Below are 24817 nucleotides of genomic sequence, written 5' to 3'. Positions count from 1 at the left end.
CATGGAATTTTTAGAAAATTTCCTCTGCCCTGCCCTGAAATAGACCTGAAAAGTCCCCATTTAAACTTCTTGCGAACTGTATTTGTAAGATGTTATAGATGATGATCAAAGCAGTCAGAGGGAGAAGGATGAATGTGTCTTCCATTTAGCTAGTTTGTATTATAGCCTCTTTAGCTGTTGGTGAATCAGTAAAAACTACTGAAGGTACCAGAAGTGCTGTGAAGAATAGGGGTTAAAAACAACAAAAAAACCGACTGACCATATTTTCTGTTTAAATCAATAGCAGGAATTCATGGCTAGGAAAATTTTCTAAACAGTAAAATGACTTCAGGATAGATCTCTCCATTAAATGTAGCAGGGGAAAAAAAGATTTACACTAGAAGATACAGTGATAACGGAGAACCACAAGGTAGGTTCGACAGTATTCTATGAGGCTAGAAAATCAGTTAACTTTGAAAGCCCTAGAAAAATATCACTCGTTTATAAGTCACTTATTTATCATATTCCAACACTGAATGCTTTTCCTTCCACACACTGAAGAATCCTATAGTCAGCTTTTAAGCATTCTGCATTTCCTTGCCAATCTTGTAGCTGAGTATCTTGGTCCAGTCAATTCTGGTGCAGTTAACTGGGAGTTGCTGGTATAAGGCCTTGGATATGGTATGTGGCATTGTTTGATAGTTTTCATTAATTGCTGTGTGATACTCATTTTCTGTACTTTCTATAATTTTAACAAAGTCCTTGGCCGTTTGGACTTCATTAGAAATAGTTTCTGAATCTTGTACATCTTTATGACTAACCTACTAAACATTGCCATCTTCCTAATAGTGAACTCAAATCTTAAGCATTCATCCACTTGGGCTGTAGGTAGTGTGATTTGTGAACTTCCACTCTGATCTCCAACAACCATTCCAGAAGTTTTTAGGCTGAAACTGGTGGCTTTTCATACATGCAATTAAAGTCTGTTATACTGTTTTAACATAAACAGTACAGAAGCCATTGGAAATGATCTTTCAAATAGGCTCTTAAGTACTGTCACAGGATTCTTGACAAGATTTCAGACCTTCATCTTCTTCCTCTTTCCATAAGTGACAAACTTAAAGGAAATTTTGTTCCTTGTACCTAAAAGTCTATTACCCAGGTGCTCCATTATTAGGACCTGATCTTTATACCCTTCTCTCTTCACAGGTGTGAACTGATCCATATGATACCAGGCAAATGCATGTGCAGTCCCTTCACTGAGGAGATTGTCATTATTAAGTAATAGCTGAACATCATTGAATACTGAATTAAACTCTCCTGGAGGTGCATGGGTGATGAATTTAGCAGGTATGCATACATTCTCCTCATCTGACACCAGATCCTTGAAGTTGGGCCATCTTGGGCTGCACAGAGAATTTTTATGTACCTCTTTTACTCAAATGTGAGGGACAGTAAAATAATGTCAGTTTGCGTCATTATCCACATCACTGCTAGTACATTTCCCAGGAATAGTGACAAGCCAGCTTAAGAGTCACTCTGGCAGATGTCTGACGTCCCAACATGGCAGACAATGGTCACAGATGACTGTCAAGCGTAAGAAAAGTTGCTATTGTGACTGTGAAACTCCATTTTTAATATTATTTGATTTTAGTTAGTTGAACTTTAAGCAGTCATACACAGCTGGTATGGACAGGTTTGGACAGAAGCTGTAGATCAAGCCGGAAGGATGAGCCAACACCTGTTGAGGACCTGTGACAGTTCAACGAACTCAGCAGGTGACTATGTGCAAATTACTCTGGCTGAGTTCTTAAATGCTACTCTTCCTAATTTTAAAGGTAAAGCAATTAATGATCGAAAAGTCAACTAAAAATAAGGTTGAATCAGACTGTGGTAAGGCTGTGGAAACTGAGACTAATAGCAGACCTGGGATTTTCAGGTCAAGTCTATTCTATTTTCAAGTTCATGGTTTTTAATATTTGATATTACAGACCTAAGACTTACACTTGACTTCACTTATGCAAACTAATAACTCCTAAAGAACTTTGGTATTGGTGTGGAGACAAAGAGGAGAAGAAAAAAACTGGGGAAAAAAATCTAGAACTAGGGGGGGGGGGGCTGGGGGGAGGGAGGAAGGAGAAGGATTGGGATTAGGGGGGGAGGGGGGAGGCTGGGAAGGGATGTGAAGGATAAACAAAGGAGGAGGCTGCAATGCTTGGTAAGAAATGTACACATTATCTTGCCCATGTAACTGTAACTCCTCTGTACAGTATGTTCACAAATAAAATTAAATTAAATTAAAAAAAAAAAAAAATCTAGAACTATAGCTAGCTTTGTAAATTTCTAAAGAAAATAGCAAATGTAGGCTTCTTTAACCAATTTTGTTAGCTTCTGAAAAGCAATTACATAATCTTTGCATCTAATACATTGACCCAATTCTAAAAAAAAAAAACCCCAGCAACTATAAAAGATTAGAGAAAAATAGTAAATATATAGTAAAATTTATCATAACATAGAGAAAATGGGAAATTTCTCATCTTGTAAACAGAAAAAAATGGATAGGAAACTGCAAACATAAGACTATTTAAAGTGATCTGCTATAAAAATGAGTACAAAATCAAAATCAGAAAAAAAAAAGTTCAAACAAAATAAAATTGAAATCACCTCATAAGACCCTATTAAAAACTGCTTCAGGGCTGGGAAGGAGCTGAGTGGTAAAGTGTGTACAGAGCATATCAGAGGCCCTGGATTCAGCACAGGGAAAAAAAATTCTCCTTTGTATAGGTAAAGCAAGTTATCAATAATGTGACTTATTTCCTTTTCCAGCTCATGTTTCCAGAACTGAGTGAATATTTTCGTAATTGTGAACTTCTCATGAATAGGAATTTGGTTTTGATGCTCTGTAATCAGCAGCACCTGGTTCTTAACATATAGGTACTTTATCAATGAGGGAAAGCAAAAGAAAATGCTTAAAAAGGGAATGGCTTAGTAGTCAAGAGTGTTAGCTAGATAGAAGAATACACAGTTACTAAACACAAACCTAACAGTAACAACAGAAACCACACATATTGAAACAACAAAGGCATCAATCATCACATTTTGTACATAACACTGGGTGACATAAAATAAATTTTAGTTCATGTAGTTAAACATCTTTTCAATATGCGAAGAGAAAGGGGAAAGAAGATGGCCCGAAGCTGACCTCATTACTCTTGGTAATTAATTTTATTAGTTTTTTTTTCTTTGACTTAAGAATCAAAAGTACTCTTGGTATTGTATCAAATGATATACATATACCAATACACATTTTAAGTCATCTCCAATACCCTGGCTTCCTCCTCTAGAAAGATTCCATTTCCTAATTTGTCCTATGAGGCTGAACTTTCTTTGGTTTGTATTCCTTTCCAATACTCTCTTTTATTAACAAAGGATTCCTTCCTTCTTTCCCCCACCCTGACCCCTGTACCCATCAGTTGTTTATTAGGCTTCTCCTTTTTCAATGTACTGCTTTTTCCCTATTTCTTTTGATCACATTTTCAATCTTCCCGCATTCCTCATCAAAAAGCATTGTACTTACTCCCTCAGGAGCCACTGCTTTTCTTTATTTTCAAAAAATAAATAAAATAATAATAAACTGATGTCCTGCAATAGGGCTAGAAGCCAACCCTATTGATTTCAGGAGGTCTGAGTGTTCACTTAAGTCTGCAGCATTTCATTGCCTAGCAACATGGGTACCCAGAGCTTTAGTTACTATAGTGATGGCTTCCTAATGCAAGTGCTCTCTCAGAGAAATGCTCCAGTGCAGTTACCACTTCAAAACAAGGGCTCCCAGGGATTCTCTCCCCATTTCACTCGTTGCCATTTGGAGAGGGGGGAAAAAAAGGAAGATAAAACAAGGAGAGCACACTTGTCTACTTACTATAAAGGGTTAGAGAATCAATTGCAATTACTTTTATATACAGCATCCAAGAGGAAGCAAGCCCTTTATAATAAGCTCTCTGTGTCTGTGCCTTGAAGCTGCCCCTATACCCTTCCCAGTAGGACCCCTGGACTCTAGCAATGAAACGAGCTGGGAAGAGGTTGCCCCAGGCTTCAAAGGGATACTGGGTGTGGATGACCCTCCATACATCTGAATTGTAAACTTCTTTCCAATGTCACTACAGCAAAATTTAATCGTCTGATGCTTTCTACTAGCCACACATTTCACTGGGCTATCATCTGCGTTGATGGCTGAGAGTTAGCAACAACCCCTTTTGAAGCAATCATCAAGCCACTGGGAAGTAAACAGAAGTGCCTGGACCACAAGAAATAATGAACTGCCCTTTCCATGTTCCCTCTGACCACAGGGACCCCAGCTGTTGTAGCCGATCACTGCTGTCATTTCTGCTAATGCACAGTGTCAGATTAGTTTCTTTGCCTTTCAGCAAGAGGAATCCTTCATTCCTTTGGACTAAAAGACTGAGAGGCCAGTGGAAAAAAAAGTGGGGGTGGAGGGAGGAGGGCGGCTATCTTCCTTGTTCAGCTAGCGGAACACAGGCAGGCAATGAGTAGAGCTTCTGAAGGCAAGTATGTTAGGTTTATAGGGCAATCCATGCCAGTCCTATTTTATAGGTCAAAAAGTGTCATTCAGATTATAGCAGACTCCCCTGAAGCAGTGTAACACTGAGTCTAACACTAGAAAGTAAACCACAACTGCCTTAATATTTGGGGAGAAAATAATTACCGTTTTTTCTGCAAGTTCCTTGACATAGGAGAGTACAACAAGCTGGTCACAGAGAGGTGCAAGTCCACTAATGTAGAATTCTGTTTCAAACTGAGACACTGCAAGCAAAGGGAAAGGAGAGTCACAATTAAAAGGAGCAAAAACCACAAACAACCAGAAATCTACATCAACTGGGCATGCTAGATGGATCCATTTTAAAAGGTGATGGAGAGGTCAATCACTGATTTGATGATCACACCCTGTATACTGGCACTGAATTAACACGCTGCATCCCATCAGTGCTATGCTATGTCACAATTAAAAGACTGCTAACATCAAGGAGGTGTAGTCACATGCCTACTACATTTCACAGTAATCAGTATAGGAAACTCAGGTAAGATGATATGATCATCTAAACTCAACCTGGCACTCATGACGTAGCAACGATGAGGAACATCTCAGGCAGATGACAGCACACTGATTAAATAAAAGAGATGGTTATGGATCTGCTAGGTCCAGGGTCCAAGACAGAAAGTTACACTTTATGTCATAAATATAAAACTACATGAGTGCATCAACTAAACATAGATCAAATACTGAAACACAGCAAGCAAGGGGCTATTATTTTTTAAATAGATGAAAAGAATCACAATCTAAGTTTGATCCCTTTTTCCTAGGAACAGATTGGTGAGCTATCCAAGGCAAGCCCATTCTAGGGATTCTCTAACAATTTGGAGGAGAAATAATAAAAGGCCACCAACCTCAGAATAAGCCAAGCAAAAATATAAAAGCTACTGCTCTCTATCAGTCACTTCTCTGAACCAAAATTAAAATGGTCACAGCATTTCCCTCTTGTATGGCTGTTCAAAGATCAGGTCAACAGGCACTGCACAGGTTAAGGCCTCTGGGTTCTAGAGAATTTCTCCAGCAGTCTGGATCTGAATGCCTGGAACAAGGCTCTGTCCTTGTCCAGGTTCCCCTGGCTATGAAGCAGGGCCAGGGAGAGCGAGAATCAGGGAATGCTGGGAAAGAACTGTATGGCCCCAATTATGAGCAGCAGCTTTGAAAAACAGGTGTCCTTGAGCCCAAGAACTGCCTTCCTTGCTTAGCATTTGCGAAGGTTATCTCCTCCCCCCCCCCCCCCCCCCCCCGGACATCAGCTGCTGCACCTGTAGGATGGGAGAGGAGCCCACACGGGTACTGTGAAGATCTAATGATACTCTGTTTGTAAGATATTTAGCATTGTGCTCAGGGGTGCAAGGAGCAAAATGCACTTGTTACTTCTGATCCAGATTGATCTCTCCTCTTCCATCTTCCCTCCCTTCATCCCTTTCCTTCCTCCTTCCCTCCCTTCCTTTGCCAGTCCTAAGGCTCAAACTCTGGGCTTGGGCACTGTCCCTGGGCTCCTTTTTGCTCAAGGCCAGGGCTCTACCACTTGAGTCACAGTGCCACTTGCAGCTTTTTTTTTTCTCCCGTGACTAACTGGAGATAAGAGTTGCACAAACTTTCCTGCCCAGGCTATCTTAGAACCACCATCCTCAGATCTCAGCCTCCTGAGGAGATGATTATAGGCATAAGCCACTGGTGACTAGCAAGTTCCAGTAAACCTACTTTCTATGAAGAAAATTTATAAATCTCATTTCCAACACAAACCATCTAAGGTTCTAGCACCATGTGGCCAAGTTTTATATCCTGCCCAATAGGAGGAAGAATGAAGACTGAACATATATGGAAAAATTATTTGCTATAAAATGCTTTACTTTTCTATGTCTAAAATATTTTCATAACTGAAATACTAACCAAGTAATAGATTTTAGAGAGCAAGCTGAACTGTAGCAGCAGAGAAGCTACAGATAGTTAGAACCTGAAATAAAATCACCTTGACTGAGGCCAACACCAGATATAGTCCCTTCTGATGGGAGCTTAAGATGGAAATACATGACACTCATGTATTCAACACACAGTCATTGAATGGGGATGAAGGGAGATACTTAGATCTAAGAGAATTTCTCCCAGCTCTCCTGCACACAGGTTCTATTACCTGATCACTGTATTCCCAGTGTCAGTCAAGAGGCTGAAAACAGTATGACTTGATGAATTCTAGATTCTTTGGCTTCTGTGTCCTTCTATATAGATTCCTATGTAGTTATCTCAATTAAAAGACTTAAATTCAAAATGCACTGTATTCTTAAATTGCTTTGTTAAATGGCAATGCCTCAACTACTAACAGATAATAAACACATTTTAAAAGGTAAAAATCTCCCATATGAAGTGAAAACAAAGAAGTCAATGATTAATTCCTTGCATGTAAGTCATCCATGCTGGGAATTGGGAATGTGACTTAGTGGTAGAATGCCTAGCATGCATGAAGCCCTGGATTCCATTCTTTGGTATCACATAAAACAGAAAAAGCTGGAAGTAGCGCTGTGGCTCCAGTGGCAGAGTACTATCCTTGAGCAAAAGAAGCTTAGGAACAGTGCCCAGGCCCTGAGTTCAAGCCCCAGGTCTGGAAAAAAGAAAAAACAAAAGTCACCTGTGCTGGTGACAGACAACTAGAAAATGACACAAATACTGGCTTCATTACCAACAATGTGACTCCAACTGTAATTCCATAGAGACCCTGAAAGACTGCGATGGAAAGTTCCATGTTAGGAAGTCTTGAGCAAATTACAAGCTATCCAAGTAAGGTTAAAAGAGATATAGAGGTATGGACCTTGAGACCTACTATCACACTAGCAATGTGATCCAGGAGAGAAGAGGTGTTATCTAAAACCCAATGTATCCAGACTTTAAATCCCTATGTACAGAGAATCACTTCAGGGTAGGTGACCAGCCAGGAGGCTTATTCTTTATTATCATCATTACTTTTCATTCACCAGTATCAGTATCCAAATGAGAGGAATAGCTTTAGTCTTACTCTTGTGATTTGTAAGGAAGAATGAAAACGTCTCTAAGAAATGTACAGCTACACATATTTCTTCAATCTCAATGCTACTTTCAGTTCATTTATTAAAGGACAGTGGCTTACAATGTATAATCCAGACCTCTTACTACTATTCCTTTCCTCCATCCTACTCAAGAACTCTTACCAAAACCTCTGCTGTGAAAATGGTTTACACTGTTAAAAAGATTCCAATTCGGGGCTGGGAAGGTGGCTCAGTGGTAGAGCGCTTGCCTTGCATGCATGAGGCCCTGGGTTCGATTCCCCAGCACCACATAAGCAAAAGAAAAAAAGCCGGAAGTGGCGCTGTGGCTCAAGTGGTAGAGTGCTAGCCTTGAGCTGAAGAGCTGAGGGACAGCGCTCAGGCCCAGAGTTCAGGCCCCATGACCGGACACGCCCCCCCCCCCCCCCCCCAAAGATCCTGATTGAAGGGGGTAGGAGAGGAATGGTACTTAACCACTGACCACACTAGTAAAGTGTCAGTAATGTGATACTATTAGTACCCACACATAGTCTCTTTCACATAATAAGTACAGATGGACTCCACTTAGATAACATAATGTAAGGCTCAGGAAGGGCCAAGAGTTTCCGTAGGGGCTATAATGAGCAGTCATGATATTGAGATGAATGTCTGCAAGCGGTAATACCTACCAGACTGAGTAAGCACCTCACGGTGCTAAGCACTAAGTGAGGCACATAACTTTGTCATGTCTAATTCTCATCTCCACCTAACACATGGGAAAATATCAGGAAGGTTAAGTGACCTTATCAAGATACCACAAATCCAGCAAATAACTTTGCTTCCCTGGAAGCATTCTGGTTGTTCTGCAAAGGTGGAGTCATCTGCTTTAACAGTGTGGTAGTAATATCATGGTCACCTCCCTCTAGAGAGGAAGAAGATTAGAGCCTGCATGTGAAAGGCATACTGTGAGCCTGAAGCAGAGAAGGCACACAGCACACAGTGCACGGCACACACCAAAAATGTGTGCAGCTAAGTACCAGCTAGAGAGGAGACAATGCAACATTCTTATACTTCACTGGTAATTTTATATTTTTAAAAGTCTAGGTTTTTTTTTTTTTAAACCGATCTATATTGTAAGCATTACTCTTTGGGATCCTAGGTATTGAGATGTGAAGAGTTCTTTTTTCCCCCCTTGGAAGGCAAGAGAATGACAGGAAAGAAGAGAGATACTGAAACAATGACCTTTGTCTTCTTTATCATCTGATCCCTTGGCCTGTTTTGTCTATACTGATAAATCTGAAATACACAGACACAGACACACAGACACACAGACATCCCTCTCTAAAGGAAAACATACACACATCATTGAAACGTTTACTAGTTCCTAAAAGCCAACATATGTTGGTAGTATGAGCTTACAAGACCTTTTAAAAACTGACGGTTTCCTTCACTTAATACGATTGTTCCAGGTCTTTCCATTTCCTTACAAGTGGGGTGATGCCATTCTTTCTGTTGGAAGCATAGAATTCCATTGTGTATATACTACATTTTCTTTATCCATTCACCTACTGAGGGGCATCTGGGTTGGTTCCATATTTTAGCTATGGTAAATAATTCTGTAATGAATATGGTTGTGCTGGTAGCTTTAGTATGGCCTTGTTTGTGGTCATTTGGGAAATGCCCAAGAGTGTGATTGCTGGGTCATAGGGAAGCTCTATGTTTAGTCTTTTGAGGAACCTCTATACTGCTTTCCAAAGTGGTTGAACAAGTTTACACTCCCACCAACAGCGTAGTAGGTTCCCTTTTGGCCACACCCCCTCCAGCATCTGTTGTTATTAGATTTCTTGATAATGGCCATTCTAACTGGGGTGAGGTAGAATCTCAATGTTGTTTTGATTTGCATTTCTTTTATGGCCAGAGAGGTTGAGTATTTCTTTATGTGTCTATTCGCCTTTTTTTTTTTATTGTGAAAATACTGTACAGAGGGCTATTAGCCATTCTTATTTCCTCTTCAGAGAAGCCTCACTTTAAGCCCACTTGTTAATGGGGTGGTTTGTGTTTTTTAGGATTTGGTTTTGGGGATTTAATTTTGAGTTCTAAGTATATTTTAGATATGAGGCCCTTGTCTGTTATATGGCTAGTGAGGATCTTCTCCCAATCTGTGGCCTTTCTATTTATCTTGCTAGCTATGTCCTTTGCCATGCAGAAGCCAGAAAATAATCATATAAAGTGAAAAGTAAGCCAGACGCAAAGAAACATGCTTGCCCTCATTTGTAATAATTAGTACATGTCTAGGATAGTCCTAACAGAGACTCACAATAGCTCAATAACTATGTACATATGACCATTTAAGATGACGCTAAGCGAAATGAACTCCAAGATATGGAAAGGAGGTTTTTCTTTGTTGTTGTTTTTAATGTACTATGTGAAGTTATTTCTTTTTTCTTTTTTTTTTTTAAATCTCTTTTTCCTTTGGTTTATCCCCTGTTGTCACTATATTTGATTTTGGTACCCTGTGTCTTGTATATATGTTTATTTGAGAAAGGGAAGGGGAACAACAAAATGGTGACACAAAGGACCAAGGGTAAACCAATGCAACAGTGATACTCACAAGACAAGATGCTGGAAATGAACTGGGAGTTGGGAGGAGGGAAAGTGGGAGAAAAACAAGGGAGGGAGTAACAATGTTTGACAAGAAATGTACTCATTACCTTATGTATGCAACTGTAACCCCTCTGTACATCACCTTGACAATAAAATTAAATTATAAAGAAAAAAGAAAAAAAATGAGAACTGATTTCAACTACTTTATGAGGATGAGCTACCTAAAAGTTGAATTAAAAAGGGCTTCTTTAAATATTTAAGATTTTCACTAGAGAATTTCAGAAGGAACCTGTATACCATTTGCCGAAAATATTATAAAGGAATGTATGAGAGATTTCAATAAAGTGACTATTATTCATGGAAAAACCCTGATAGTTTCACTTAATGGTACTGTATTTGCAATATAAAATGTTTTTTAAATATGATTTGGTAGAGGAAGTTAATGTGATCAAAATACAGAATAATATGTATACATGGAACTATCACAATGAACCTCCTTTGTACAATACACACCTACAAAAATTATTATTATTATTATTTTTGGGGGAGGGGAGTCCGATTGTGGGGCCTGAACTCTGGGACTGGGCGCTGTCCCTCAGCTCTTCAGCTCAAGGCTAGTGCTCTACCACTTGAGCCACAGTGCCACTTCTGGCTTTTTTTTCTTTTGCTTATGTGTTGTTGGGGAATCGAACCCAGAGCCTCATGCATGCAAGGCAAGCGCTCTACCACTGAGCCACCTTCCCAGCCCCTACAAAAATTATTAAAAAAGAAACTTTAACATTAATTTTGACTCTTCAAGATAAAACAGCACAGATTTAAATACTGTAATTATACTGGTCATGAGGCTAGTGTAGAGCTTTGCCTTGTTACAATGATGCATCAAATTTATATTTACCATCCATATCCCAAATGTGTAAATCCATTTTATAGTCAGCTTACAGTATGCCAAAACTTTTTTATTTTCCACAAGAGTAATGATACATTATCTTTGGTAAACTTCTCCTAATAGTTGTTTCCCAAAGTTACTGAGTCATTCAATAAAGTACCTACTACATGACAAACATTATGTTAGACCCTGGTGATATGAATAGTAAGCGTAAACAGATCCACTCTGTGCTTGCAATGAAGTGACAATCTGGTGGAAAACTCAGAAATGTACAAATGACCACTGGATTGCTGTATGGCCATGGGGAGATGCAGTGCTATCTGTGCCTAAATGAAGGGCTTGGCCCAGGCAGGAAGATCCAATGGGATTCCGCAGGAAAATAATACTTAAGAGTTAGTGAGGTAAAAAGGAGGAGAATGTTCTAGGCAGAAGGGAAGGAGGAATCTGGGTGGGTGGAGAAGAGTAAATGTGGCCGCAGTGTACAGCCCAAGGAGAAGCCTGGTGGTAGTAATAGACAAAGGAAGCCACCTCAGAGCCCAGTGGTCCAACAAACGACATTGTCCCCTTCATCTCAGACCAATGGGATAGGCTGAAGGATGAGGCCACGATCTGATTTGTGTTTGGCTGTAGTGGGGAGTCATTCATGGTGTGTATGTGTGTGTGTGGGCGGGGGGGGGGGGGGGGGGGCGGGGGCAGGAGATGACTAATCGGAGGTGGCTGCAGTGGCCCAGGACAACACTGATGAAGATGAGTATTTCAAATGCTTAGTTGATGGTACTTTGTCAAAGAAATACATTAATTCTCACCTCTCATGATGACTCTATGACACAGTCACTCTTTCTCACGTTGTATAAAGGAAAATGTTAGTGCATAAAGAAATCTCCTCAGGGCTGAGAAGGTGGCTCAGTGGTACAGCACTTGCCTTGCATGCCCAAGGCCCTGGGTTCGATTCCTCAGCACTACATAAGCAAAAAGAGAAAAGCCAGAAGTGGCGCTGTGGCTCAAGTGGTAGAGCACTAGCCTTGAGCTGAAGAGCTGAGGGACAGCGCCTAGGCCCAGAGTTCAGGCCCCATGACCGGACCCAAAAAAGAAAAGAAAAGAAAAGAAATCTGTCTATCTAAAGTCCAGATGATTAATAACAAAACCAGAACCTAAACTCATAGTCACTTGACTTCAAAGACAACTACAAAATTCAAGTCTGAAAATAAGAAGTACAATTGTTTTTGGTTTTGTTTTAAATGAGATGGTTCTCAGAATGAAGTTTCAAAACCTGAAAGTTTCTAGATCTACTTTATCAAAGTACCAAAAGATGAGTTGTGATGAAGAGCAACATGGCTTAGATTTCTACTTGACAAAATAGATGATCATCGCAAGTTTGCACTCAAGAGAAGATATGTAAGGAAGCCATACCTATTTCAACATAGCGACTCGGCAAATCCCTCATTTCACTGGCATGTCGTTCCTTCACTGAGCAGATCTGGAAGACAAATGCACAGATTATTCTATGCATCTCATGGGAGATTCTTCAATGTAAATGTGGCTAAATTAGCCACACAGACATGGAGAAATACAATCTATCCTAGAAATCAAATGATAGAAATTTATTTCAATGTGGCAACCAGTAGCCATATTCCTTAGCAGTTATTTTCAAGGACAAAGAAGAAAAGAGAACTTTAAGAAAGCTTTGATATGTTTCTATTGACCATTCTCTGAAGCTCTATTTAAGGCCTACAGTCCTGTGCAGGGCATATACACTACTGTGTCCCTCCACATTCTACTATCTAGTGATAATATTATGGCTATCGAACTTTGTCCAAATATACCCTGTTTCATTCACACAATGACAAAACCACCCATGATGTTTTCTCAGAATTCACCCCTGTTAGTAAGTGATCTATGACTGTATTTCTATTGCCATTTAAACAAATTTTCAGCATAAGTACATGACTTGAAATAGCAAATCACCATGGTGGATCACCATGTCCACATTAGATCAAAAGTGGCACACATCCTTCTAGCTCATATATACTATCACCAATACATTACATAATTTAACCACCAGCCCATAATCTGTTTTTGTGATGGCCCATAAGAATAATTTTCACATATTTTTTAAGGGAAGAAAGCAACAGAATAGTGGGTGGCCTGCAGACTGATATTTTTACTACCAGGTAAAAGGTACAGGCAAAGTTTACTGACTTGTTTTAAATTACATTGTGGAGGCTGGGGTAGAAATATACACATATGGTATACAAATAAAGCATCCCAATCTATAGCTCAATATGTCTACTTTCCCTCTCTCCCTCCCCCTCTCACATACATAAACACAAACAACACATGTATGTTAACAATGTTTGCTTAGGTTGGTAACACTATTTTATATCTTCTGTGGTGTACTTTCTAAAGAGAGCCTACTCAATTTTATAAAGAGAAACAAGAAAAATTTAAGTTCAGCAAGACTGAAATCTCAATTATCAACCCTCAAAAGCTGTGTCAGTGATCCAATTTTATTTTTCTTTTAGATAGTAGTATTTTATAGCTGTTTCCCTAAGTACAGCTACACTACAGAAAATTCTAAGAGAAAAACTCCAAAGGAAAACAGGCATTATTCAGTGTCATAGCACAGACAATACCACTTACCAGCCTTCTATTCTGCGTAGTTACTGGCATTAACATAACGTAACAATTTACTACAAATTACTTAAATACTAAGTAGTTACTGTTATCACTTACTTAAATACTAATTGACCTCTTTTTTGAGCTTAGGTTTTTATTTCAATCTTTCTTTCATTGTAAGTTTAAGCACAATCAATAAACTTGAATACAAAACTTCCAGGACTTCTGCTTAGATAAAGCCACAGTGAGCAAAAACACTTAAGGTTTCCTGATTAGTTTGGTTAAGTGGCACTATGGCTCAAGTGGTAGAGCACTAGCCTTGAGCTGAAGAGCTGAGGGACAGCGCCCAGGCCCAGAGTTCAAGCCCCACGGACCAACAAAACAAAAAACAAAAACAAGCCTGATTAGTTTGGTTAAATACCATCTAGCATTATTAGTTTGGTTAAATACCATCTAGCACCACTGCTGCAACTTTTGGAATGCATGAGAGAGAGAGAGAAAATTCACTTTGTCTGATGGAAGGCAGAAACCCATGAGTATAAAAGTATAAGGCTCCATTTTTTTTTTCGGTAGTACTGCGTTTTGAACCAGGTCCTGGCACTTGTCAGTTTAGTGCTCTACCACTTAAGCCTTGCCACCAGACTCCTCATACTATTTTTATTTCATCTACTTTTCAGTTTATTTTGTTGAACTTAAGTAATATATTTACAAAAGGAAGCAAACAACTTCTAGTGTAACATATCTATAGTAACTGAGGCACTGGTGGGCATGAAGGAAATGTGAATGAGCTCTGAGGCCTCTTTTGTACAAGAGATGAATTTCATACACTATGGCACACAAGGGTCAGATAATTGTATGCTAGAAACTATTCCCAAATCTTATTACTGATAATAAGGCTAGGCTTCTCCTCCATCAAGTTATTACCAAGCAAGCAGGATGATTTAGTTTTAACCTTTTCTCCCTACCATCAATAACTCAAGATGAAGAAGCCAAGGGTCAAAGCTAAGGGAAATAAAATAACAGAGAGGGAAACCTGATTAACCAACAGAACTAATTCACATGTTTTACAAATAGCTAAGGCACCGCAACTGGGCTGTAGAAAATTAAAAACAACAGCATCAACAGAAGATTTAAAGAGACAGTATCATATTTAGCATAGGAAAGTTCAGATTTACACAGCTTCAGAAAGAAATATGTCTTAAAACATATACAACTGAAAGAATTTGGGCACTCAACGATTAGCACATTATCATAATATTCAGATTAAAATGGGCTCTGGGAAGCCAATCAGGAGCTAACATGCCTTTAGACCACTCTCAACAGACCTACAACAACAAAGACTTATTGCAAGGACTAGCAAGCAACACCACCTTGACGGAGGTTCCCCAGCCAATAATCAGTGTCACACTGTCCTTCCAGCAGAGACTGCAAGGATACATATCTGGGCGCAAACTTATATCATCCCGTGGCACATTGGTGATTCTCTGCTTAGAGATGATGTCAAAAATCTTCACACCCTAGAAAGCAAAAAAGTGTAAGACATCCTTTATTCAGAGGTAAAGTAGAGACAAACTGACAACCAGACCTGGCTACCTGCCACCAAGAGCCAGCACTACAAAATATTGACAGTTTACAGGAGACAGCTAGAAGCCATGCAAAGAATGCTTCAGCTCCACATATACCTTATGAGAACCAAAATTACAAGGAAACCTTAACAGTTCTTACTGGACAAATGGTGTCTTTTTTTAGTGCATGGCACGGCTGACTTAAATCCAATACAAATGTGAAATGCACAGATTAAAAAAATTATTTCCAAAATGATAGATGAATGTCATTTCTAATTGTGTTGTTCTACCACAGATATGAGCTTTGTTTTAAAGGAAAAATTTTGATTTTGAAAATCCACCTATATAAAAAAACTACATTTGACATATTAAAGTTCTGAAATAGAAGCATCAAGCAAGCAGCTAACCAAAAATCTAAAAATGAACCACAAGACCACAGGTTTACTTACTTTTTTGGGGTGACTAGAAGAAAAGTTCTTAATTGCAAGATGAATTCTGGGGAGTTTTTTTTTTTTCCTATTTGAAACTAAATAGGATTGATCTGCAAAAGTATACCTTGAAATCTGAAGATACGTCAGATAAGAGTAAGACTTATTTTTAAATTTTCTATGGCTCCCAACTCATATCTAATAAAACTTAAAATAAGTGTAGCATGGAAAATTATGATCCACTTTCTTAAAGGCAGACCTGTTTTTGCCTAATTATAATAGGAGTAAAGAAAAGCCAGAAATACTCTGTACTTGTTCCTTAGTGAGTCAGTAGGGAGTGGTGTTGGAAGAGTCTGTTTCTCAGGCAACCCTTTAATTACTAAGCTTTGCATGTTCTTGTTTATTCCCCTTGCTCCAGGTGTCTAACTCTAACACATAGTCAAGAACATGTTAGAAGTTGGGCATCAATGGCTCATGCTTGTAACCACAGCTACTGAGGAGTCTGAGATCTGACAATTACAGTTCAATGTCAGCCCAAGCAGTAAATTCCATGATACTCTTATCTCCAATGTAACCAAAGCTACTCAGAAGTCTGAGATCTGACGATTACAGTTCAAAGTCAGCCCAAGCAGTAAAGTTCATGATACTCTTATCTCCAATTAACCACCAAGAAGCCTGAAGTGAAGCTATGGCTCAACCTTGAGCAAAAAAGCTTAGGGACAGTGCTCAGGCCCTGAGTTCAAGCCTAAAGATAGACCTTAAAGCAAAAAAAAAAAAAAAGAATAGGTTAGGAATTTCTATACTAGGAAAGCCAAAAGCAATATGGCTTCTTTAACCTTCCAGGTATATTATTATCAACAGCCATCTGCGTCTTCAGAAATGACCACCATAGCACATGGCATCTTCTTCTTTGTGCAGAGCTATCAATCTGGCCACACTTCTGCCCGTTAAGAGCACAGAGATGGACTTTTACCATATTATTGGCCCAAGCAATCAGATGGCCTCTCCACTTCACACTCCGGATGTTCCCTTCCCCTTCATGCAGAACTGATGACTTCCATCTGTTCATCCAAGATCGTTCAAACAGCAGCAACTAGGAACCAACAGCATAAATACTGATTTAGAACCACACATTTATCAACATGTGCTTATGTAGTTCATATGCATTTTGGAAAAAATTCTCAACTTATCTTAAACTGTCCAGGTCTTAGTTAAAAAAATGGATTTGTGTTGACATTACTACAAAGCCAAGCCACAAGATGGCACCAAAATACCAAGATTCACAGAAAAAAAAGAACATTGATAAAAGATTAAGACTGCAGAAAAGTTCTTCAGATGATTGCCTAGAAATTAATTTATTGTGTAAATTGGTAAATCAGAACCTCAAAAGTTTTCACTGAAAACTCTCTATTAGTCACAGATTAAATTGTAATAATTAGAAGCAATCTGTTTTCCATTTTAACCCAAAACAAACAATTTGACAATGATTCTTGATCAGTAATTTGCATCACAAAATAAAAGATACTTGCTTTGGGATCAAACATCTTTGAAAAGTTCATATAAAGCAGGGCACAGGTGGCTCATGCCTGTATTCCTAGCTATTTAGGAAGCTGAGATCTGAGGATCAAAGTTTAAAGCCAGCCCAGGCAGGAAAGTCCATGAGACTCCTCTACAATTAACCACCAGCAAAATGGAAGTGGTGCTGTGGCTCAAAGTGGTAGAGTGCTAGCCTTGAGCAAAAAAGCTCAAGGACAGTGCTCAGACCCTGAGTTCAAATCCCAGGACCAGCATTTAAAAAAAATATATATCATCATAGCTAGGGTTTGTTTTGTTCCCCACCCCCTGAGGGGGTGAGATTTATGATACTGAGTATGTGAACTCAGGATCCTGGCCGTTATTAGGTTGGCATGACACCACTGAGCCATGCCTGCTTTACCCTGATTATTTCTAGGTGATCATAGGAATGCACTACTATGTGCAGTTACTTACGATGGAGTTGGGAGTCTCTCTTGGAATTTTCTGCCTGGGATGACTCAGCATTACAATCCTCCCAATCTGTGCCTTCCATATAGACTGGGATGACAGGAGCATGCCACTGTGCCCACATATTGGCTGGAAAAGTATCCTGAACTGGTTTGACCAGGCTAGACTTGAAATGTGCTCCTCCTATTCTAAGCCTCCCAAGCTGCTAGGAATATAGGTATGAGCCACTAGCACCAGGCTTATAGTCTTTATTTTAAAGGAAGAATCTGTTAAAAACCCATGGCAAAATTTAAATGCAAATATAACTGGCCAAAACTTTAATACTGATGAAGATACACAATAAAATGTTTTTTCTTGGTACATCCCTTTTAAATTCTTTATGAAAATACATGTACACAACATATAACTTATGGCACATAACCCTAAAATACATGTTTATCCCTTACAAGCAAATGCTAATAACAGATCCCATAAGGAAAATTTTCAGCTCCTATCTATAGAAACAAATTTGGTTCATCTTCACATATTCGACATCTCTCAGCTCCAGAAAAGTAGAGGAGAAAATGTGACACAGGATGAGTAAATTCACATTTTATTTGTAGTTCCTATATATCTTTCTCAAAGTTTATGCTTCTATAGTCAGAAGGGACACAAAAGAAAAATAAACCTTAAAACTAAATAGTATGTACTTTCACAACTAAATATGTCTAGTCACCTTAATATGCCATAAGTATTTGACGCTTTCCATTGTCCCCATGTAAGGTATCTTTAACCCCAAAGCTGCAAGAGTCCTTCCCTGGAGTCAGGGATTTTTATAACCATCTTTAGCCCAGTCTTCCTGTTAGAACTTAGATACCTCCTATATCTATCCAACGCCTGCTATTCATCTCACCCCTCTGGCTCAGATGTCATCCCCCTACACCTGCCATTCAGCCAGAAAGCGTTGGTGGTGTCCTTCTTGATTTAGCCTCTTCTGCCATCACACAGAACAAAGAGCTAGGAAGCCAGTGTGGCCAGCCAAATACAGAGGGATGATGAATGTGTTCAGTATATTGTCATAAAGCAGACTAGAAAGGAACTGAGGTTTGAGGACAGTTGCTGCTATAGAAAATAAGTAACACTTCACTAAAACCAGGCTGCTAATGCACACTCTTTCAAACAGAAGGAAATGATAAGATGAAAACATCTACCTTCCACCTGTGGGCTGAGTCTGGCAGAAGTGCTTGTTAGAAATGGACAGGGCCTGATAAATCCCAAGGAACTGGTTGCTGGTGGAACTTGGCATTAAACTCCTCTACCTTACCTATTTTGCCTAGGAATAACCAAGCAGTATTCAAGGAGGAGAAATAATGAACAAATGCACTGAGAAAATTAAACATACTCTAATTTTCAAGTTAAAAATCCTGCAATACAGCTAAAACTAAGGCCCCAGAAACAATTAGCCTGGGAAGCAGCTGGCCAATCAGATGCTAAAATGCAAAATCCCTGCCACACTCAAAATCAGGGCTGTTTCTGTGAAGAAGTCACAGGAAACAAGAAGGCTTAGGCGAATCCTGGGATGGGGGATGGAAGGAGTCTGACAGCACTCCAACTGCCAGGTGGAGAGGCCAGCTGGGAAGGAAAGCAAGCAGACTGGAAACAGAAGAGCATCTGCGGAAAGCTTCTGTATTTGGGGGAAGAAAAGAAAAGAAACCACTCAGGAAATAAAATCTCCCACTCTGGGATTAAGAAAAATCTAATTCTTATCATCATTATTCATAAATAACAAAGGACAAAATGAAGATTAATACTTTGACCCCTTGTAAGAGAGGAAATCAGAGTACAAGTCTAAGATTCTAGAACGAGAGCACCATACTATAAACATAAATGCATGAGGTATCAGCACAGATGAAAACAAGAAAAAGAACATAGATCTCAAAGTCTTCGATGAAGAAAAACCAGATTCATGTGTGCTGGCCACAGGCACAAACCTAAAGACATATCAGTGAGATCTGTAAAAAGAGAATTAAATAAATGGAAAGTCAGACTATGTTCCTGGATAGTAAGACCCAAAAGTCATTGGAGAGTTTACATTACACTAAATTACCCTGGGATTTTAATTCAGGGACTAAGACAATCTAGAACTGCTAAAATTTCATCTGAACAAAATATTAAAATATGAGGAATCTTTTTTTTTAATTAAGCCATTTTGTGGGAGGGGTAGATTTACATGACATTTTATAAAATAGCTAAATAGTACAGTGAAGAATTGACAGATAAAAGAGAAAGAAAAGAAACAACAGATAGAAATGAGTTAAAACAATGCCATCAGGCCTTCAGCCTGGAGGTGGAGGTAGGGACAGGTAGGAAACAGTGGCCCTCAATCCACTGGGTACCATCTTCCTAGAGGATCATTTAACATTATGGTCCCAAAATCTTAAGAATAACCTAATGAGGGGCATGGTGGCACATGCTTGGGAGGATAAAATAGGGTGGATGGTACTTCAAGGCCAACCAGGCAAAAATAGTTTGCATGACCCCATCTCAACCAGTAAAAAGCTAGGCATATTAGCCCACCTATGCAGGAAGCATAAATCAGATCATTGTTCAACCCAAGACCTTAGGGCCAGGAGGGGATGGTTTAAGTGGTAGAATGCCTGCTAGTAAGGGCTAGGCCCTGACTTCAAACCCCAGCACTGTCAAAAAGAAAAAAGAAAAAGAAATGTCCTTATGCCTACAAATTAAAGCTAAGGAACAATCAGAGCAGTGAGTAAGAGCTACAATGAACTGGGATGACTGACACAACACAGCAGAGCTGGACATGTGAAGAGTATGCACCACTTTTATATATGTATACTCATCAGCATAAAGACATTTGGGACGTATTAAAGAACAGATTACAAACCAGTATTTCTCATGATGCCACTTAAATTACACATGGATATATATCCATATATAAATATAATAAAATATGAAAAACACATTACAAAGTGACCATAATTCTAGAAGGGGGTGATAGGGGACTTTATAACAACTATCCATATTTCTAAGCATCCTATACTGAACATGTGTGCTCTTTTTATAATGTGACTACATGAATGGGGATGATAATCCATTCCTTCTCTTATTAACAACTAGGTTGATTGAGGTAAATAGTTTAAATGAAACAATAAAACAACAAAAAGTTCACTGGAACTTAAGAAAATGTCTGAGGCATATGTGGTATGCATTAACATTAATTTGCATAAACATACTGTTTAAAATAAAACATTAGTTTCTTTAGAAAATCTTCAATAAAACCTGGTTGTAATGCAAACAAAATCCAGACTCACTCCACGGAGCCCTTGTGTTGCAGACTGCAGGCTTCTGGTTATGGGAAGAAGCCGAGGCGGCCAGGCTCTGCTTTGAGTGTCTCCTGCCCTCATTCACAGGAGGACTTCCAGAACAGGGCAGGAGGAAAAGGAAGGGGATGAGTTCTGAACCCAGTCAGTCTGAAAGTTGGTTTCAAAACATCTTGGAGACCCTGCTCTGACACAGAGTCGAAGAACCTGACACTTCTCCTTCAATGACACAACCTCATAGTGTGAGTGGAATCATGACTTACAGGGAACAGTTACTTTTGCCTTTCTTCCCCAGTCCACTTCCAACCCTCTATCCACGAGTCCGTCTGCCCACTCTCACACAAACCCCTTGAATGGCAGCTTATTTTTGTTGTCCTCACATAGGATGCTTCATGATAGTTACTCCAGGGGACACAGAGCCTCCCAGAACAGAAACAAGGACCCAACAATCTGTTTTCCATTTGCTTCTGTACCCTAATCTATGGGAAAGTGGGGCAGAAACACATTCTCTGGCAGGAATGCCAAGGAACATCATGTTTTGGTGATTTTAAGGAAAGATAAACATTCTGCACTAATTTAACTACCACAAAGCTATCTGCCTCTATTTCACTGCCATTTAATAAAATCCATTTCTTTCTTCTAGAAATAAAACTGCCTAGAGACCTACTGAGCACAAATTTCCTACAAAGCATTTTAGGGGTAAGCCATTGAACGAACCACCCTTAAAAGCAGCTGGTTAATTTATTTGGTTCATCTTCCACATCCTGTAATATTGAATTGTCATTATCACAGTACTGAGAGCAATTTAAGCTCGATGGGAGCTAAGTACATAGAGAGTCAAAGCTCTTTCCAAGAGGACTATTTTTTTTCTTGGAGCAAGTATTTTCAGGCTTTATTTCCCATAAATCCACATTCTGGCAGTCAGCACTCTCAGTACTTATATTTCAATAGGAGCCCTCATATCCCAGCAACATACTTTATTTTCCTACGTTTTGTGCTGATAAATCTATCCAGAGCTTCCCTACACTGCAGAAGGCATTAGGATGCACATCCGTCTCCTACCCTGTGTAATAAAGGTACAGATTCTAGCAGAGCAGTGTCTGTTACCACCTATCACCAACTTTCCCCTAATGCAGGAAGAGAGCATGACTGGCCTTGTTTTGTTCATCTGTGATACTTCAAGTTGGTTCCTCCAGGCTTTCTCAATACCAGCAACACTGCTAGCTATGAGGCCAACAGGAAGAAGGAGGAAAGATAAGGCAGACGCATTAATGCCACGCAAGGTTTTAGACACTAGTACATCCTTATACAGGCTTGGGAAAAAACACAAAAGATGACCTCTGCTAGGTCACAGAAGACGTTAGAGCTCAATAAAAATAAATAAGCAAAGAAGCACAAACCCCAGCAAATTAGAACCCAGTAAGACAATCTCAAAGCAGACAAAGAACAGGATGATGGGGAAGTCTTGTCATAAAAGGATGCGTTTAAATACTCAAAATTGGTGACAATCCAGAATTAAATTTAAAAGAGCAAAGAAGACAAGTGAAGTATGTAGGAGTAATATGCAGAAGACCCGGATGGTGGCTCAGAGCAGACAGAAGCCTGGGACCTTGACAGAGGTGAGTGTGGCCAAGAACCCAAGGGACAGGCAAGAGCCTTCTGTCTGCTTAAGACAAAGTTAAAATACACAGCTCTTACAGGTTACCAACAATTTTACTATTTCGAAGGAGAGTCAATTAGCAAAAATTCTAAGCTTCAGTGTCACTATCCTTTGTATTAAAAATCCAATACTACCTATAAACCCATGGCCACGCCAACACTAGTCTTAATAACTAAGCCTTGGGATCATCTTAGGTGCCCATCAGTGAATGAATACAACCAAAATATCCAATACACATGTATGAAAACATCTAGTAAAACCCACTACTCTGTACAATTCATACACACTAAGAAAAACAACTAGACACGACAGATATAAATCTATGTGCCTACCTATCCAATCAGTTGCACCCAGTAGGGGAGATAGGTGCCTATTTAAACTTGCAATCTTTAATTTCTGCATATGTAAACTCATAACTGCAAACATGACTTCAGAAATGACTGATGCATTTATTAATAGTTCTATTACCCATGTTCTCCTTACATACTTCAGTGTCTACCTAAAGTTTCATTCAGACTCCTATATGCTGACTCTTTAGGCACAAGGATAATTATTTTAGATTTACCCTCAAATGAAGAAAAGATTGTAGACCATTCAGTAAGTAGCGATCATTTGTGCTCAAATTGGCAATAAATATCAAGTGAACAGTCAGTCCTCATAACCTTGGCAGGAGAATCACAGCCCACAACAGATCAAGCATGAAGTGAGATCTGACCATGAAAATAACCAACACAAAGCAAAAGGGGACAGAGGTATAACTCAAGCAGTAGCGGGCCTGCCTAGCAAGTGCAAGTCAAAAAACATTACATTGTTAGTGGGAATGTAAATTAATCAAGTCACTGGAAATTTTTCAAAAAACGAAAACTAGAACTGTGATTTGTTCCAGTTATACTACTTCTGGGTGGAATATATACTTGAAAACAGCAAAGTCAGCACACAAAACAATACCCACAGACTCACGTTTATTGTCAAGCTATGAATCGACCTATGTGCCCATCAATAGATGAATTTTTTTAAAAAGTATGGTATACATAAACAAGCTACATTGAAGAATGAGCTCATACCATTTTTAGGAAAATGTATAGAACTGAAGGTTGTTGTCTTAAGAAATAAGACCAACACAAAAATACATGTATTGCATGTTTCTCTCACATGTAGGAGGTAGTAGAAGGCAGGGGACAGTAGGAAAGGGGAAGAAAGACAGGGACAGAGAGGAGAGGCAAGGCTAAGAGCGCACAGATAGGACGGTGGACACAATCAAAGCTCAATATATGTCCATATGTACATTATAGTGAAATCCAATAATTGAACAAGTAACATGCACTGATAAACTATAACTTAAAGAAAAAAAGATTTCCGCTTTTGTCAGAACATGATGTTTGTCAGTCATACACTGGATACAGCTTAAAGGTCCAATAACAGGAGAATAGCTAAGGAAACGAAACAAGATTCATACGATGAAATTATTATGAACTCACAACACAACACTGAGTTAACAACAGACTTCAACAATATAGAGAAATTTCTATGCTGCACAATGTGAAGTTACAACAAAGACCTAAAATCGTTGAGGTTTCATACATTCTTCTACTGTTATCATTATTATAAAAGTAATGACTGCTAATTATAAAAAAGTAAAAATAAATGTTAATAAGGGAAAGAATATTCATAATCCTGTTCTAACACTACTAACAAAAAACTGCCATGAATATATCTACACACAGAAGTATATTTCTGCAAAAAAAAAAAAACACCAACAACATTTAGGCAAGGTACCTTAGCAAAAGCAATTTAGTAAACATTGGGCATTCTTCTTGCTCCCATAAAGCTGACATCCAGGAGCTACACTGGCATTCACAGCAGTCCTTGATGCTGTCCTGAGGGATGCAAGCAACTTCACAGAACACTTAGATGCAAACACTCTATGATCTTGACGATTCATGACAAAAATAAGACCATTCCATAATTATATGAGAACAAATGCTTTCTAATACTGACCACACACACTCTGTATAAAAAGAGAGATTGCTCCTTCTTTAACAATTACAACCATTATCCTTGGCTTAGTCTTTTCTCCTTCTGAATATGACTCACTAAAATACCTCAGTTTACCTGGGCACACCAGTGGCCTATACCCATAACCCTATCTACTTGGGAGGTCGAAACTGGGA

General features: G+C 39.1%; 1 protein-coding gene and 1 pseudogene across 2 annotated transcripts in view; both read right to left on the bottom strand.

Moving 5' to 3' along the window:
- Vps41 (VPS41 subunit of HOPS complex) overlaps positions 1–24817 on the bottom strand; it is a 127339-nt gene that overhangs the window by 36365 nt on the left and 66157 nt on the right. For both annotated transcript variants that reach the window (XM_042695047.1, XM_042695048.1), the window contains 4 exons: positions 16657–16776; positions 15061–15207; positions 12485–12551; positions 4703–4800 (listed from right to left, as the gene is read on the bottom strand). In XM_042695047.1, coding sequence (XP_042550981.1) covers positions 4703–4800; positions 12485–12551; positions 15061–15207; positions 16657–16776 — 432 coding nt within the window. The remainder of the gene's footprint in view (positions 1–4702; positions 4801–12484; positions 12552–15060; positions 15208–16656; positions 16777–24817) is intronic.
- Positions 558–4360, bottom strand: LOC122120727 (annotated as a pseudogene).

The sequence above is a fragment of the Dipodomys spectabilis genome, unplaced genomic scaffold (genome assembly GCF_019054845.1).
Source record: "Dipodomys spectabilis isolate Male_0828 unplaced genomic scaffold, ASM1905484v1 ptg000178l, whole genome shotgun sequence".
Classification (NCBI taxonomy): domain Eukaryota; kingdom Metazoa; phylum Chordata; class Mammalia; order Rodentia; family Heteromyidae; genus Dipodomys; species Dipodomys spectabilis.
The sequence above is the reverse complement of the archived record's forward strand: the minus strand, read 5'-3'. Positions and strand labels throughout refer to the sequence as shown.